We start from the raw sequence: 16405 nt of genomic DNA on the forward strand, positions 1-16405 counted from the left end.
TTTGGAAGACACCTCTACCTACCAAGAGATCATGCATAATCCTACAAATTCACAAATTAAACAATTAAATAAATTACTCGATGAGGTTATCGGTTGGGACCCAAATTACGTGGATAAATTACGCACCTGCTTTGGAAGAACTCCCCGTCTATGGACTCCCGAAAACCCGTAAAGAAGGCTATCCAGTGTGACCTATCATGAATTGCATTGATAATCCTGCCTATCGAATTGCAAAAGTCTTGTTACATTCCTTAAGTGCTCTCACTGGACATTCCAGATCCTACATAAAAAATTCAACAGATTTTCTTGAAAAAATCAAAGATATAAAAATCAAGGAGTCTGAGTTGTTAGTCAGTTTCAACATTGTTTCTCTGTTTAACAATATTCCATTAGCCGACACAGTCAAATTATTATATGAAGATTACCCTCCATATATCGCAAAGATTTTCAAATTTGTTATCCATTCAGGTTATTTCAGCTGGAAAAACAAGATCTACAAACAAGAAGGTTACTGCCATGGGTAGCCCTCTGTCTCCACCTTTGGCAAACTACTTTTTGAAACAATTCGAAGACACTATGTTTTCATCCATTCATCCTCAACCATCTCTTTGGTATCGTTATGTCGAGGATGTTTTTGCTATTTGGTCACATACTGAAGATGAGCTTTCCACATTTCTACAACAGATAAATAGCCTTCACCCACGTATTCAATTCACCATGGAAAAAGAAAATTCTGGTACTTTACCATTCTTGGACATCCTCCTTACTCGAATTTCTTCGGTACCTTATCTTCAAGTGTTTTTCAAAAGCCTATATTTACTGGCAGATACATTCATAAAAAGTCTTGCACACCACACATCTTAAAAATTTGGCATTCTTAAATCTCTAATTAATAGAGCACATAAAGTTTGCTCTTCTCCAGTAATCTTACAGCAAGAACTTTCAATCATTAAAAAGTTAATGGAATCGAGTAATTACAACCCCAATCAAATCCAACAGATAATTGAATCTTATGTTCCAATCCCTTACATTCCAGGAATCAGAACCTATAGGTAGAATTTTGAAAAAGTACCAATTGATTCCCACATGTTCCTATCAACAAAATTTCCTCTTTATTGCCTTCTACAAAGGATAAACTGTCATCTCTATCTTTGGCTGGGTGTTTGCCAAATACCACGTGAATGCGATGTTTCTTATGTTGGACAAACTGGCCGTTCTGTGGAAAAAAGAATTAAGAAACATCAATATTATATTGAATACAACAAACCTCAGAAGTCTGGTCTAGCATAACATAGTATTAACACTACTCATAATATCCAGTGGGATAAAGCTATTCTCCTCCACAGGTGCAGGTTCAAACATGAATGCCTTTTTAAAGAAAGTTGTGAAGCTATTTTGCACTGATCAAATTTAAATCGAAATGATTGTCTCTCTCTCGAATATCTGGGAGACTTTTATTTTATGTAATTAATAATTAAAAAAAAAATTATCTTAAAGATTAATTATTATTTTGTATCATTTCCTAGCACGCGGCAACAATTGTATTTTAATAGGTGATCCACCGAATTACTTGTATTCCATTCCTATAACTGTTTGTGTGACACTGAAGATGTACTATTAGTTTCAGTATGAAATATCTGTACCTTTATTAATTAAAAGTTATTACTGTGGTCTTACATGTTCTTTTAATAATTATGTATTCTGTTGCAAATGTGAGAACAAATATTAATTTTGAATTTTATAATATTAGTCATTGTACAGGTGAGCAATAGTTTCTTGAATAGAAAAGAACAAAAATGCCAGAAAGACTAGGAAATTAAGTCAGTCTGAGAATAAAAATTTGATCTGGATTGGAGATTGATTTATGCCAAAGGGTGGGTGGGTGGGTGTTGAAATGCAAGCTTTTGTGCAAGAAATAAGAGAGGACTGTGTTTTTGGTAGTATTAGTATCTGAAGGTTCACTAGAGTATTCTAAACTTACTGGAGAATGGTAAGGAGAGCATTGTTTTAAGACATTGGTTATGGATGAACTTGAAATTCAAATCATTTAAAGTTTCATTCAGAATCACTGAATGTTTGTCAAAAAGTAAAGAAGAGGATTGGGGCATGCTGTCATCAACAAAATTATGGATAGGATTCGTGGTCAGTGAGAGAAGGTTGTTAATCTATAGGAGAAGAAAGAGCATGGGTAAAAGCATATTGCCCCGAATTATTCTAACATGGATGATATGCATTGATTGACCTAAAAATAAACCTGTGTTCTCCATTCAAAGAGGAGGCAAACCATGAGATGGTAGACTAAAAAGATCTCTGCCAGAAATGATTGAATAATTTTGAAATGTCAAGACCAACCACGAGTTTTTCAAAATCTCTCCATAGCTTTTGTCCTAAGGTAGGTAAGGTTAGCTATAGAATGGAACAAGAATGTACGTTAACGATCACTAATTAATTGGTGGATTCCAGGTTGTGGAAATCTACTGGTGATTTCCATTGTTTTTGAGAAGATTGAGGTGATGACAGTGGGACACCAGTCCCATTTCCATCACCTTATCTCTACTTATCATTCCTAAGGATGAACTAGATAAAGGACTTGTTATGCTGTTGTGTAGATACTAGGAGAGTATGACATCTTAAATAGGCAATATAAAATGAGTGTTGATTCAGAGAAGAATAGATTTTGAGCATAGTTAGAGGGACATGATCTGATGTAGAGCAGGAAGCTTACTGGTATCCAATTAATGAGAATTTTTGTGATGTCTTTCTGAGATCAATAGAGGAATAGAGTGGTTTACTGAGAGATGATTTTCCTTGGCGAAGAACAACAATGAGGCCAGAAAGGCCAGCTTAATCTAAAGATTAAGTTGGCTTCTTGGCATTGGGTGTTACCATAGTGACATCTGGATATGAGAGAGAGGTGGAAACAGAAAAACAAAAGTCGCACACCAAATACCTACAATGAGGGAACAGAAGGATAGACTGACTTTTTTTATTTATTAGTGTGTGGGTGGGTGGGGGGGTAATGTTAAATAATCAAGAGACCCATCTCTATAGACCAAACATTAAACTTTCTCAAGCCACTTCAACCCTGCAGTAGGCAAGGTTGTGGTAGTTTCATACTTGGCAGTGAAATTCACAAACAGTTCAGCATGTAAAATTTTCTAAACAGGGAAAAGTCATTGCAGAGAAAATTGAAAGGATATTGTAATAATACACATACTGTATATGAAAAACAAATGCAAAATGACATATTTTACAAAATATAATTAATATAAGTTTATTTCTGTATTATTTATTTAATTAGTTTTTATTTAACTGTTTTTAATATTTTCATTTTGTATAAAGTGAAATTAATTTGTATTTTACTGAACTGTGAGTTCTCTAATTTTTTTAAAATATTAATTTTTTTGCTTACTTAGATACTACATATTCTGTAGATGGGATAGTGAACTACAAGTAACTCTCGTATAATACGACATTCTTACAACACAGTTCGCGAATTGGGGATAATCCCCGTATAACACGCCATTCCTACAACACGTTCTTGCTCTAACACGATTCGAGAGATTTTGTGAATTAATTTGTAGCCCCTGAACAATGTCTGGAATTTAAAAAAAAAGTACCTCTCAAAAGACATTTCATCTCACTAGGATTAAAAATACAGATTTTGGATTGTCTTAAAAAGGGGGGGGGGGGAATATATGTTGCAAAAACTTGGATTTAAATGAAGCAACAATCCGGACCATACAGAAAACTGAACAGAAAATTAGAGCTTCCATTACTGTCATATTTGTTCTATCTCTACAAATATGACAGCTCGTCCCAGAGCACACCAATACTTGGAAAAATGGAAAAAGCTCGTAGTATTTGGATTGATGACTGCTCAAAAAAAATGGATCCCACTGGACACCAATGTTATTAAACATAAAGCTTTAAAAATTTACAACTACTTAAAAGAAAATGGAGAATCTGCTATTAATCCCGACTTTGTTGCTAGCATAGGTGGTTCAGCCATTTTAGAAAGTCTTTTCATTATAAAACAAAAAATACAAGGGGAAAGCGAATCGGCTGATAATGAAGCTGCCAAAACTTAACCAAAGGAATTACAAAAAATTATTGAGCAGGGTTGATATATAACACATCAGGTTTTTAATGCTGACGAGATGAGCCATTGGTGGAAAAAAAAATGCCCAAGAGAACATCTATTTCAAAAAATGAAAAAGTTGCACTAGGTTTTAAAGCATCAAAAGACCGTGTAACATTACTTATGTGCAGTAACACTTCAGGCGATCACATGGTAAAACCCATGCTAATTTATAAATCCCTCAATCCTCGTGCAATGAAAAACCTAAATAAGAATGCTTTACCGGTATATTGGACGGCAAATAAGAAAGCTTGAGTAACTACTGATTTATTTAAAAAATAGTTTCTGAACTGTTTTGTACCAAGTGTGGAAAATACTTAAAGCAGAAAAATCTAGATTTTAAAGTTCTACTGATATTGGATAATGCACCCAATCATCCAAAAGATTTAAATCACCAATGTCAAAATAACTTTCTTACCACCAAATACAAGTTCATTACTTCAACCGATCAGGGATTTATAGCTACATTTAAAACTAATTACATCAGGAAATCATTCTAATGGGTTTTGAATAAAGTTAACGACGAATCTATCGAAGTCATGGCGGCATGGAAACTTTTTACAATTTTGGACTGTATTAATCTCATAACTTCATCCATCAAAGAAATAAAACTGAACGTTAAATGCCTGTTGGAAAAATATATGGCCAGAGTCAATTCAGAGTGAAAATCTAATCGAGCCAGCAGAAAACAGAATGGATGCAATAATAGAACTTGCTAAATCTCTAGGAGTGGGAAGGTTTTGACAATAGGAAAGATTTAAGAATTACTGATAGAAGAAGCGACTGATGAAGCAAATTTGGTGGAAATGGCATCTGAGATAAACCAAATTAATTCAGAGGATGATAGCACAGATAGAAATGATGAAGTTAAACATTTTACCCTAAAAAGCATAAAGAAAGGCCTAGACTTAGCCGAATAGTTGGAATTATATTTTCTAAATTAATATCCTTCCACTGAAAGAAGCAAAAAATTTAAGAGGAAACTTCAAGTGCTTAACTCCATACAATGTGAAGCTAAGCACTTCACAAGTGCTTAGCTCCATACAATAAAGATCCCTTGACTAAAAGCAAACAATTGAAAATAACAGATTTTTTGCAAAAAGTAGAACATAGAACTCAAGATGCTGATGAAGAAAGCTCAGAAGATGAGGATATTTTGCCAGAAAGAAAAATGCTCTCGTTTATTGGTGCTTAGTAGTGATGACAAAGAAAACATTATGTAATTATTCTTATTATTATTTGACACCTCCAGGGAGTCCAAAGACTCATCGAGGGAGGACACCTGCTCTACAACTCTGTCTCCACCACTCAATCCACCAACTGACCACAACTACACCATCTACTGCCGACCACCGCTATTATTTTCCAAAGACAGTCACAAACATCCATGCCCAGGGTGGTGTTCGAACCTGCAGCCCTTTGGCTGGAGAGCAGATACGCTAACCACTCGGCCAGCCAGGCTGGCATTTGTAACATTATGTAAACAAAGGAATGCAGAGAACCGACCAGGACTTCTGACCTAATGTCCAATCCTCACCTTCTCGTGGTGCACCCTGTTGGGTATCTACCTGGATACTGAACGAACGAGGATGGGCTGGCAATTTGGGATTTAGCCGACCAAACTGTATTCTTATTGGCTTAAACCAAAACACAAAATGATGGTACAACATGACAAAATTTCATGCCGGCTAGGGTGTTGCCCGGTTAAACAAGGCCCTGATTGTTTTTGCACAGCAAAAAGTCAGTTACTGGAACAAATCTGAAAACACACCCCAACTCAACATCACCAGAGTTAAAGATCGGTACTATCAACATAAGAAACCTGAATGGCAAAGATATGGAGCTAGCTGAGGAATTAGATAAGTACCAGATCCACATAATAGGGGTGACTGAAACAAAAAAGGCAAAAACTGGTGAGATCTTTCTGAGCTATAAATACAAAATGTTATATTCAGACAATGACAATCAAGGAAAAAAAGGAGTAGCCATAGTATTCAACACAAAATATGACGCTAATCTTCTTGAATGGCAGGCAGTCTCCAGTAGAGTGATGTGGGCAAATATCAGAATGGGGAACTGGACAAAGAGACTTATTTGTGCCTATGGTCCCACAGAAGGTTCTACTAAGGTAGAAGTGGAGGAATTTTTTGATGCTTTAGAAAAAGCAGCTGACACAATGAAAAAGGAAAAGTTGGTCCTTGTTGGGGACCTAAATAGCAGAGTAGGAAATGATTGTCAGACATACAAAAATAATTTGGAGAAAAGAGCAAAGCTAATAATAATGGCAAATTCCTGTTGGATTTCTGCTCAGGACATGGACTGGTTATTACTAACACCATGTTCCAACATAAAAATGTGCACAAATTCACATGGAGAGAAGAGGCAAGGAATAAGAAAAGTCTCATTGACTATGTTATTGTTGATAGTGATGTTTTCTCCCTGGTGCAGGACACCAGAGTGTACAGAGGATTTGAAATTGGAAGCGATCACTATTTAGTCTTGAGCAGGATAAAATTGAATTTCATATTGAAAAGAATAACATGAAAGAAAGTTTTAAAGCGAATAAAAGTTGAGCAGCTCTCAGATGTGAACTGTAGAATAAAATACACAAAGATTATTGAAGAAAAAATGAAAGAGTTTAAGAACAGGAACCAAATTGCAGATTCAGTGGCAAGCCTTGAAGTAAACCATGATTGATTCTGCCAGAGAGGCATGTGATGAGGTTGTCTGCAAGTATAAAAAAATCGGAACTCCCTGGTGGACACAGGAAGTTAAAGATTCAGTGAAGGAAAAGAAAAAAGCATATCAAAAGTTCCTGGAAAATAAGTCAGCTTGTGCTCTTAGAGAATACAGCGACAAATGCAAGAATGCAAAACACTGTGTAAAACTAGCTAAACAAAATTGATGGGAGGACTTTGGCAAGAACATAGAAAATAAATATCAAGAAGGTGGCAAAATATTCTGGAGGTTGTTGAAGAAGCTCAGGAATGGAGAAAAGAGTGCTATATAGAGATGATAAAGGTGAAATGAAAACGGGAGAAAAAGATATCCTTGAAGTATTGAGTAATTACTTTGAAAATTTGCTAAATGTAACAAGCAGTGATGACAGCACAGTGATAAAAAAAAAAACACTGACCAGGAATGCATATCCATACTTGAAGTAGAAAAAGCCATCAAAGGCTTGAAATGTGGAAAGGCAGCAGGAGTAGATGATATTTGACCAGAAATGCTGAAGTATGGTGGTATAAAAATCTTACAGTGGCTGCACTTCATAGTTCAGAAAGCCTGGACAGAGGGACGTATTCCTGATGATTGGAGTAGAGCTCTAATATAAATATTGCCCATATATAGAATAGTGCCCATATATAAAAAGGGAAATAAAACTGAATGTGAGAATTTCAGAGGTATTTCCCTACTGAGTGTTCCTGGCAAGATCTATGCAAGTATACTTGAGAAACGGTTGAGAATTGTGGAAGAAAAGCTTGATAAAGTTCAAGCTGGATTCAGGCCAAATAGAGGCTGTCAGGATGAGATCTTCACTTCTCGACAAATAGTCGAGAAAGCATGGGAATGTAATAAAGATCTGTATTTAAGTTTTGTCAATCTGGATAAGGCATATGACAAGGTGCCAAGAGAGAAGCTATTCAATACGCTACAGTTGTATGGTGTCAATGGGGCATTATATCAAGCAATACTTAAGTCTGTATTTGAGTTGTAAGTCGGCAGTTAGAATTGAAGGATGTACAGGAAGATGGTTTAATGTTAAATCTGGGGTGAAACAAGGATGTACATTATCCCCCTCTGTTATTCATTATCTATATGGATCACATTATGAAGGTAAGTGGTATTAAGCATGATATCAGAATTGGAGATGTTAATGTCAGCTCTTTGATTTATGCAGACGATGTTATACTTCTGAATAAACCCGCTACAAGTTTGCAAGATTCCTTGACTAAATTAAATTGAATAACTGTTGTAATAGATATGGTATGAAGGTCAGCAATAAAAAGACAAAGACATGGAAAATAGATAGAATTTTTGAAAATGTCAGCTGTGTTGTGTGTGAACGGGGATGTGAACGGGGAACCTGTGGAACAATTAAAACATTTCAACTACTTAGGCACGATTTTATTGAAGATGATAAAATAAATATGGAAATAGACAACAGAATCAACAAAGCTGGTATGGTAGGAAGTCAATTGAATAAATTCATATGGAATAAGAGAGAAATTAGTCGGAACACTAAACTAGCTGTATACAAGACGGTCTTCAAACCAGTTTTAAGTTATGGATCTGAGAGCTGGGTCAGAAGTAAAATACTTGACGAAAGACTAGAGACCACACATCAATGGCAATATCATATTAAAAACGAGGATATTAGGAAAGAACTTGACATTGTCGGCATCCAGGAGTGCATTAGCAGAGCTAATCTCAGGTGGTATGGTCACTTAAACAGAATGGGCGAGTTAAGATTAGCAAAACAAGTGTTCTTTGTCAGGTTGGCATTAAAACGAACCAGAGGAAGACCAAGATATAGGTGGATTGATATGGTACAATGTGCCTTAAGATGATAGAAATATAAGATCTGATAATATTGGAGTCTTGACAAGTAATAGACTGATTTGGAGGAAAATTGTAGATAGGAAGTTAGTAATGATGTAAATTTTTCATGTAGTACTATCATATCCTATACACCCCTTGAGGGTACATGTCAGGAATTTGATGATGATAATAATATTAATATGTAATACTTTTGATCAATTATTGTTTTAATAAACATACATTTCTCAAAGTTATAAAAAGAAAATAGTATAGTATAGTTTTTTTAACTTTTGGAACCTAACCCTGTTTTTTTCTACTAGTTCTTTGTTTCGTATAACATGAATTCACATAACACGGCATTTTTAGGATTTTTAGATTCACATTTTTTAGGAACCTAATGACTGTGTTATATGGGGGTTACCTGTACATAGTTAATGATCTTGTGAACAGTTCAAAAAAATTGTAATCAGAAATATATCTAGTCGGAATTTTGGCCCGATTGGTCGAGTAGTTAACGTACCTGCTCTACAACCACAAAGTTAATTCTCACAAGAGAAAGCTATGTGTTTCAGTTTGGGAGCATGCATACTTTTTTTTTTCCCCATGGTTAAAAACAAACGTTATCAAATATCGATTTTAAAATTTTTTCATTTCATAAAATACTACCATTTGGAAATAAAGTGAAGATTAGTGTTTGTCACAGGTGTGAATTTTACCTTAAGCTGATCCACGCCATGAAAGGATTTTATGTAATTGCACTGTCACTTAATTTGATATGATTACTCAGTGGTGCACATATAGTCTTACACTATCCCAGAAAACAATAATAGCCTTCAAAATCTCGTTCCATGAAAAGTGGAGTCAGTTCTGCAATACTAGGGGATCCTATAATGGAAAGCATCTCATCTTCTGAACAAATTCAGAAGATGAGATACTCCCTCACCATCCTATTACACTTTTGTAAAAATGTTAATAACTCATCTACAGAGTGAAAAAGATTTATTTTTAAGCAATAAACAGAAATCAGGGAACTCGGTAATTAGTAAAATACAAAATAATAATTTTACTTTATAGAATAAAAATATTATTTTAAAACAGTTAAATCTAATTAAATAAATAATATGGAAAGAAACTATATTTTCTAAAATGTCTTGTTTTGCATTCAGTTTTCTTACAAAGAATTTTCTGTGAACCGATGGGCTAAGCATTTGAAGAGAGGAAGGTAAATTTTCTACATTTATATTGGCTTGAATGGTGAAAAAAGAATGTGAATAGGGATTTTAAGTTTGTTCAGGAATTTAACCCTTGCAAAAACTTCTTCAAATCACCTATTCACAGGTAAAAGATAATACTTTTGTTAGAAAAGTTAATGTGTTGCCCAGGTACGATAATAATGAATTTTATTTACCGCATAGGAGAAATACAAGAAATTATTGAGCAAAACTATATACAGACTGACAGTTCAGTTAACTAACCATGCAATTTCTGAGGTTTACAGGAAAGGAGTGTACATAATCATAAAATCAGACATTGTGCCTTTATAAGTACATTTTAAAATTATCTGTGTTACATTTCCAAAATTATTTAGATGTTGGATTCTGTGCAATAGTTAGAAATTCTCTCATATATTGTTTTCCTGAAGATCATCGGATGTCTTTTGGCTGACAACATAATAAAATAATTAACAGTGTTGGGCACAGTTTTAAATGCATTAAGAGGTGGTAGCAAATGCTGCTGTAGTGAAGGAATATATCAAATAGATAAAGTTAATTTTTATTTAATTTTATAAAGTTATTTTTAATTGGTTATATTTTTTGCTGTAATTATTTATAGTAAATGCAAAGAAACTCGAGCCTTTTATCACACTGTGCTTACTTGGTTTTTGGATGCATGCTACGTGTAATGTTATACTGTGTGTTAGCAACCATGCTTATTGTACTTGCTATTAATAATAGCAACCATGCTATTATTAATAACATAATAATAGCATGCAAATTAACCATAATTCATCCTGCAAACATTGATGTCTGTCAGTTATTAGACTTGTTCTTTTTTTCTTTAGTCCGATTCTAGAGCTGCATCCCGTACACCAATGCAGTGGAATAATGAATCAGCAGCTGGTTTTTCGAATTCTAGTAATCCTTGGCTTCCTGTTCATCCAGAGTATTCTACGGTTAATGTTGAGGTTAGTGAAATGGACTGATGCATATGGCTTCATTTTTAATGATATAATATAAATAATATAAAGATTATAGATTTCGGCAGTCATATTCAGTTTTTAAAAATTGAAACACATAAAATATGATATGCTTTATTTCAATGAACATAATAATAATGCTTATTTAGTTTCAATTTTTAGAGGGAGTATCATGTTACCAAAAACAGAAAATCAACATGTTTTCTTTATTCTAGTCAAAATATGATCATAATAGTATGATTTAGGAAGACATGTCTGTACTCCCTCTAATTCTGAGGATATGAAATATCCAAGAAAGCATTGACATTCACTTTGGAAACCATGACTTTTTGAATTCAACAAGTATGCTTGTCTACTCACACATGGTTTGTATATTTTGCCAGCTGATTAGTAGCTGTAGATTGGATGGAATGGGATGTGTTATTTGATTAAAACTTTCGAAACAAAATCTTTTTAACCATAAGAAAACAGAAGAATATGCATTATACAAAGGACCATATTATAATAACAAAAATTAATAAATTACACCGTCCATAAAATTAATTTGTTTTCACTTTTCTTTCTATTCTTATTTATATTCAATTATATTTTATTATATTCAATTTTATGTTGTAGTACTTTATAAAAGTACTACAACATAAAGTTACATCATGCAGTCAACTTCAAATCCACTCTACAAATGTATCTGGTCTCTGCTCCAACCTCAACAGTGTACACTTCCACCTCCAGTATTGCAAAACCCCACCTGCTTTTTCTGACAGACACCCAAATTTCAGACTCTCCAAGCACTACTCATCTAAACTTCCCCAAATACACACTATTTGGCTCAAAGGCAGTGCTTGCATATGTTTGCTCTGACATACCATGCCAGAGAGCATTCAATTTAGAATCTTCTGATCACAGTCTACTTTGGCTGAAAATCTCTCTGTCCCCACTCTGTCAAATTCATTTGTTCTCTATATCTCTCTTCCAATGCCACCAACTACTCAGATCCTGACAATTTCAGTGTATACCATACCAACTGGCTTTCCTTTTCAGACAGACCAAGCAGGTAGAGATGCTGAGATATTTGCCATCACAAGTGACATTATGCAAATTGTTCACATGCCCACCTGAGTACCAGATAATCCCAAACACTCTGGACCTTTTCCTCACTAATGATCCCCTCCAAATATATTGTGAAGGTTGTATCTTCTTTAGATAACTCAGACCACAACCTAGTGCTCATCTCTTTCCCCCCACCAAGCAACACCCACACAGCTGTTATCAACCAAGAGTCATCTGGCATTATAGGAATGGCAAGTGGGATGACCTCAGAGATTTCTCTGCCACTTTCCCATAGTTGGATTCATGTTTTTGGTCTTCCAACACAAGCATATGCACTGAAGTAATCCTCTCTGGAATGGAAGCACATGTTTACCAGGAAACTTGCATTGTGCCCAAATGGCAGCCACTGCATGCTGGTCTCTGGCTAAAGCAGTTGGCTGTAACTTTTGCCGGATAGTACTCCCTCTGCTACTGCACCCAGATGGGTTCTCATCTCAATCCTCTTCAAAGTATTCTTGTTGAGAGGCTTATACGCTGGTTAAACATGATAACTAATATTTAAGGAATTGACAGCGTATACTAGAAATATAAATTAAATAAACTTTAATATATACTTTCCAATATTTCGGCAAACGTCACGTTGCCATCTTCTTGGGAACTTAATACAAAGGCACGTGTACACAAGTACTACATAACAGCAAATGAGGACTGAAGCTAGGAAGCTAACGTTTTCCTAAAGTCCTGACGGGCTATATTGGTGGTTCTTGGCCTTTGGGCTGAAGTTCTGATAATTGTTTCCCAAATTTGGGGCAGTCTCATGCATCCAAATTTGTTGAGGTTTGGCATGTTCCTAAGGGCTGAGGCTGATTCCATGAATAGTCTTTCATACTTGAACTTGCTGCGGTGTATGACTGTGGCTTTCTTCCATCTTATTCTGTGGCGAGTATCCAGAGCGTGGTCTGTAAATTGTCTTACTTTGGCCAAACAGGCAGGACAGCAAATATCAGAATCTCAGAGCACAAGGATTACATCCGATTTCACCAGTACAGCCACTCTGGGCTTGCAGACCATGCTCTGGATACTTGCCACAGAATAAGATGGAAGAAAGCCAGAGTCATACACCTTAGGAACATGCCAAACCTCAACAAATTTGGATGCATGAGACTGCCCCAAATTTGGGAAACAATTATCAGAAGAACTTCAGCCCAAAGGCCAAGAACCACCAATATGGCCCGCCAGGGGGCACCACCAGGACTTTAAGAAAACGTTAGCTTCCTAGCTTCAGTTCTCGTTTGCTGTTATGTAGTACTTGTGTGCACGTGCCTTTGTATTAAGTTCCCAAGAAGATGGCAACGTGACGTTTGCTGAAATATCGGAAAGTATATATTAAAGTTTATTTAATTTATATTTCTAGTATATGCTGTCAATTCCTTAAATATTAGTTAACCTCTTCAAAGTAATGGAGAGAACCATCAACAGCCAACTTCTTTGTATCTTGAAAGCAGCCAGTTAATAAACAGCTGCCGGTATGATTTCCACCAATGCCATCCAACAGGAGATTTTCACATACCTCTGGATAAGCACCATGGAAAAGTATGGCGAATCTCAAGTAGTTGCACTAGATGTCTCCAAATCTTTCAACCAGGTCTGGCACAAGGGCCTATTATGTAAGATTCCATCATTTGGTCTGTCATGACTTCTGCAACTGGGTTACCAGTGAAAAAACTGGTAACCCAAATGCACATTGCATGTGATGGTTGATGGCTCCCTATCTTCTAACTATGTAACTAACGTTAGGGTTCCACAAGGTTCTGTCCTCTCATTTTGTTTCTTCTGTACATCAGTGACATGCTCCAATTGACCATCAATCCAATATACAGGTTTTGCCAACAGTATACTGCATTCTTCCTTCTCACTTGACAAACCTTGCACTAAACAAACTACTACAACTCGCAGAGCAACAACCTCTGGAAGCCTAAATTCTGATCTCCAAACTATTCTTCGTTAGGGCTTGAATAACTGTCAATTTCAATTTCTGCAAAACACGGCTTTGTCATATTTCCCCTCAAAAGAAAAAAAAAAACATCCCAGACTTATCTTTGATAACACCAAAATCTCTAGGCAAGAGGATCTCTCTCGGCATCAACACATTACAACCATTGCCTCCTTGGCATCCAAAAAAATTAGGATTCCTCTTTCATTCCAAGGCATTACTTTATCCCCTGAACAGCTATTAACTCTGTACAAATCACAAATTCGCCCATCCATCAAGTACTGCTCGCACATCTGGAGAGCATCCTAAAAATACTCGACACAATACAGAAGAGAACAGTCAAAGAGTGATTAACAGCTCTTCTTTACCAACTCACTGCATGCATCTTCTATAAATATTTCCATGGTAAATGTTCATAAGAACTATCATCAATAATCCCCCCCCTACACACACACACACACACACACACACACACACACACCAAACCCATTGAAACACGTGCAGCTGCCATCAAACATGCTTTCCTACTCAAACTCTAAGGTTTGACAACCTTGAACAAGGTTGACTTCCCTACTGTTGCTGTATTCTGGAACAGCCTTCCCTCCCATGTTTCCCAAGGAATACAATTCACAGACCTTCAAATCCAATATGAACAAGTTCCTTGTTTCCCAATTCTCCTCCTATACACAGTACTAACATACTATAGGTTGACCAGCCAACCTCTCGGGCATGTGCACAACAAAAAAAAAATATGACAGACAAATTGTGAAACACTATGGCAGCATACAAAAAAATGCCTACATTGACTACTACACTTTCTTCATCAGAGAATTTGTCTGATGAAGAAAGTGTCAGTACATCAGCAACATCCAGTCTAATATTGTTAGCAATATGGGCAGGAAGGCTAAGAATTCAACATTCAATCTGAATCATAATTTCTTCTGTAGGAATTCTTTTTTTTTTTTTTTTAAGGTGAACGTGCATATGTGTGACCAAGAGAGAGAGTGCACTAATTACTTCCAGTTTGAGGGTGAAGGAAGATAAGTCTATTGCAGTGTTTACTTGGTATTATTGAGGCTTAAGAGCAGAATTTTTTTTTTTTAGAAGATTAGCAGACTGTCGATGTTTGAAAGACTGCCAACTTTTTATTTTTTGAAATTCTTTGGCAGATGAAGCATTAAAGACATCTGAAAGGATCATCCAAAGTTCAGCATTCTGCATTGCAGCAAGTTCCTCTTCTAGCACACGAATAGCTTCATTGGTGGCGGTAAGTAGAACGTGTGTGGCAACAATCTGTTCACATAAAAGAGCAAAGCTAGTGCGTCTTCTGTATGCAAAGAGCCTTTAATGAATTAAGCAGTATTTCAGCTTAACACAGTCAGGGATGACATTATTATCCTCACAATGTTTTAGAAAGGCTAATCTATTTGGTTATCTTTAAAGCTTCAGTTTCAGCTTACCATACTGATGGATCTTGCATACTGTGGCATCTCAGTGGATTATAGTAAATCTGGTGTGTGTGTGTGTGGTAAGGCTTATATGTTGGCTGTTCATTTCTGTATTTTTAAGGAATTGACAATGTAGGCTAATATATTAATCCCAAACCACATCTGAAGAATTAATTAAAATCCTAAAAAAATACACCCTTACAACCACTTACAGATCACATAAAAAATTAGCATCCCTTATTTTCATTACCTAGTGTAGTGCCTGCATGCACATATCATATTATGCAGGTAGTCCTCGACTTATGATGGGGTTCCGTTCTAACAGAACCCCGTCATAAGTCAAGGACTTTTTTAATTCTTGATTTGTTTGATTTCTGTTATAATACTTTTATAAATTAGGTTTGTTTCTATTTAACTTAAAACGGTTAAAAATGTATAAACTTATATAAACATTTATAAATTATTTATTAGCACATATACATATAAATACAAAATTAAGAAAGAAAAAGATTAAAAAAAAAAATACATAAACACATATCAAAAATGGTGCACTTACTTTAATTTGAAATTCCTTTAAATATTAGTTAACATAAACAAAAAACGTATTAACGGTGTCTTTAATTAAACAGGTGAGTAACTGTCACTCATTTGGATAATATGGTTATTTCTCGTGATCAGGAGTGGCTTTTTTTAATCTGAAAATTGGTTAATGTTGTCTGTTGGGTTTATTTTCTTCATATATTTTGCAATAACATCTGACTGCTTCTTGCATTTGCTTTTCGACTTTGGTGAAGCGATCAGTGTCTTGATCCACATTTTCGATTAACTGAAGTCCTTGATTTAGTTTAGAAAATACTTCAGCTAATCCTTTTACAGTAAATTTTTTTAACGATTTCTCTTCATAATCATGCGGAGGTTTCTGTGGTTAAGAAGTTCAATCAAATCATTCCAGTTTTGTGACCACATTTTTATTTAAAAAAGACTTTTTTAAATAAAAAAGTCTTTTTATTAGTACTAAACAAGTACTAATAACAAAC

At 35.3% G+C, this 16405-nt stretch overlaps 1 protein-coding gene across 1 annotated transcript in view; it reads left to right on the forward strand.

Annotated features, from left to right (window-relative positions):
* Nucleotides 1–16405, forward strand: part of LOC150102641 (maltase A2-like) — a 146764-nt gene that overhangs the window by 119194 nt on the left and 11165 nt on the right. The window contains exon 9 of the mRNA XM_090398623.1: nucleotides 10746–10868. Within this exon, the coding sequence (XP_090254749.1) occupies nucleotides 10746–10868 (123 nt within the window). The remainder of the gene's footprint in view (nucleotides 1–10745; nucleotides 10869–16405) is intronic.

This window comes from Typopeltis vanoorti, chromosome 10, assembly GCF_054136105.1.
Source record: "Typopeltis vanoorti isolate ZY-2024b chromosome 10, IOZ_Tvanoo_1.0, whole genome shotgun sequence".
NCBI classification, from domain to species: Eukaryota; Metazoa; Arthropoda; class Arachnida; order Uropygi; family Thelyphonidae; genus Typopeltis; species Typopeltis vanoorti.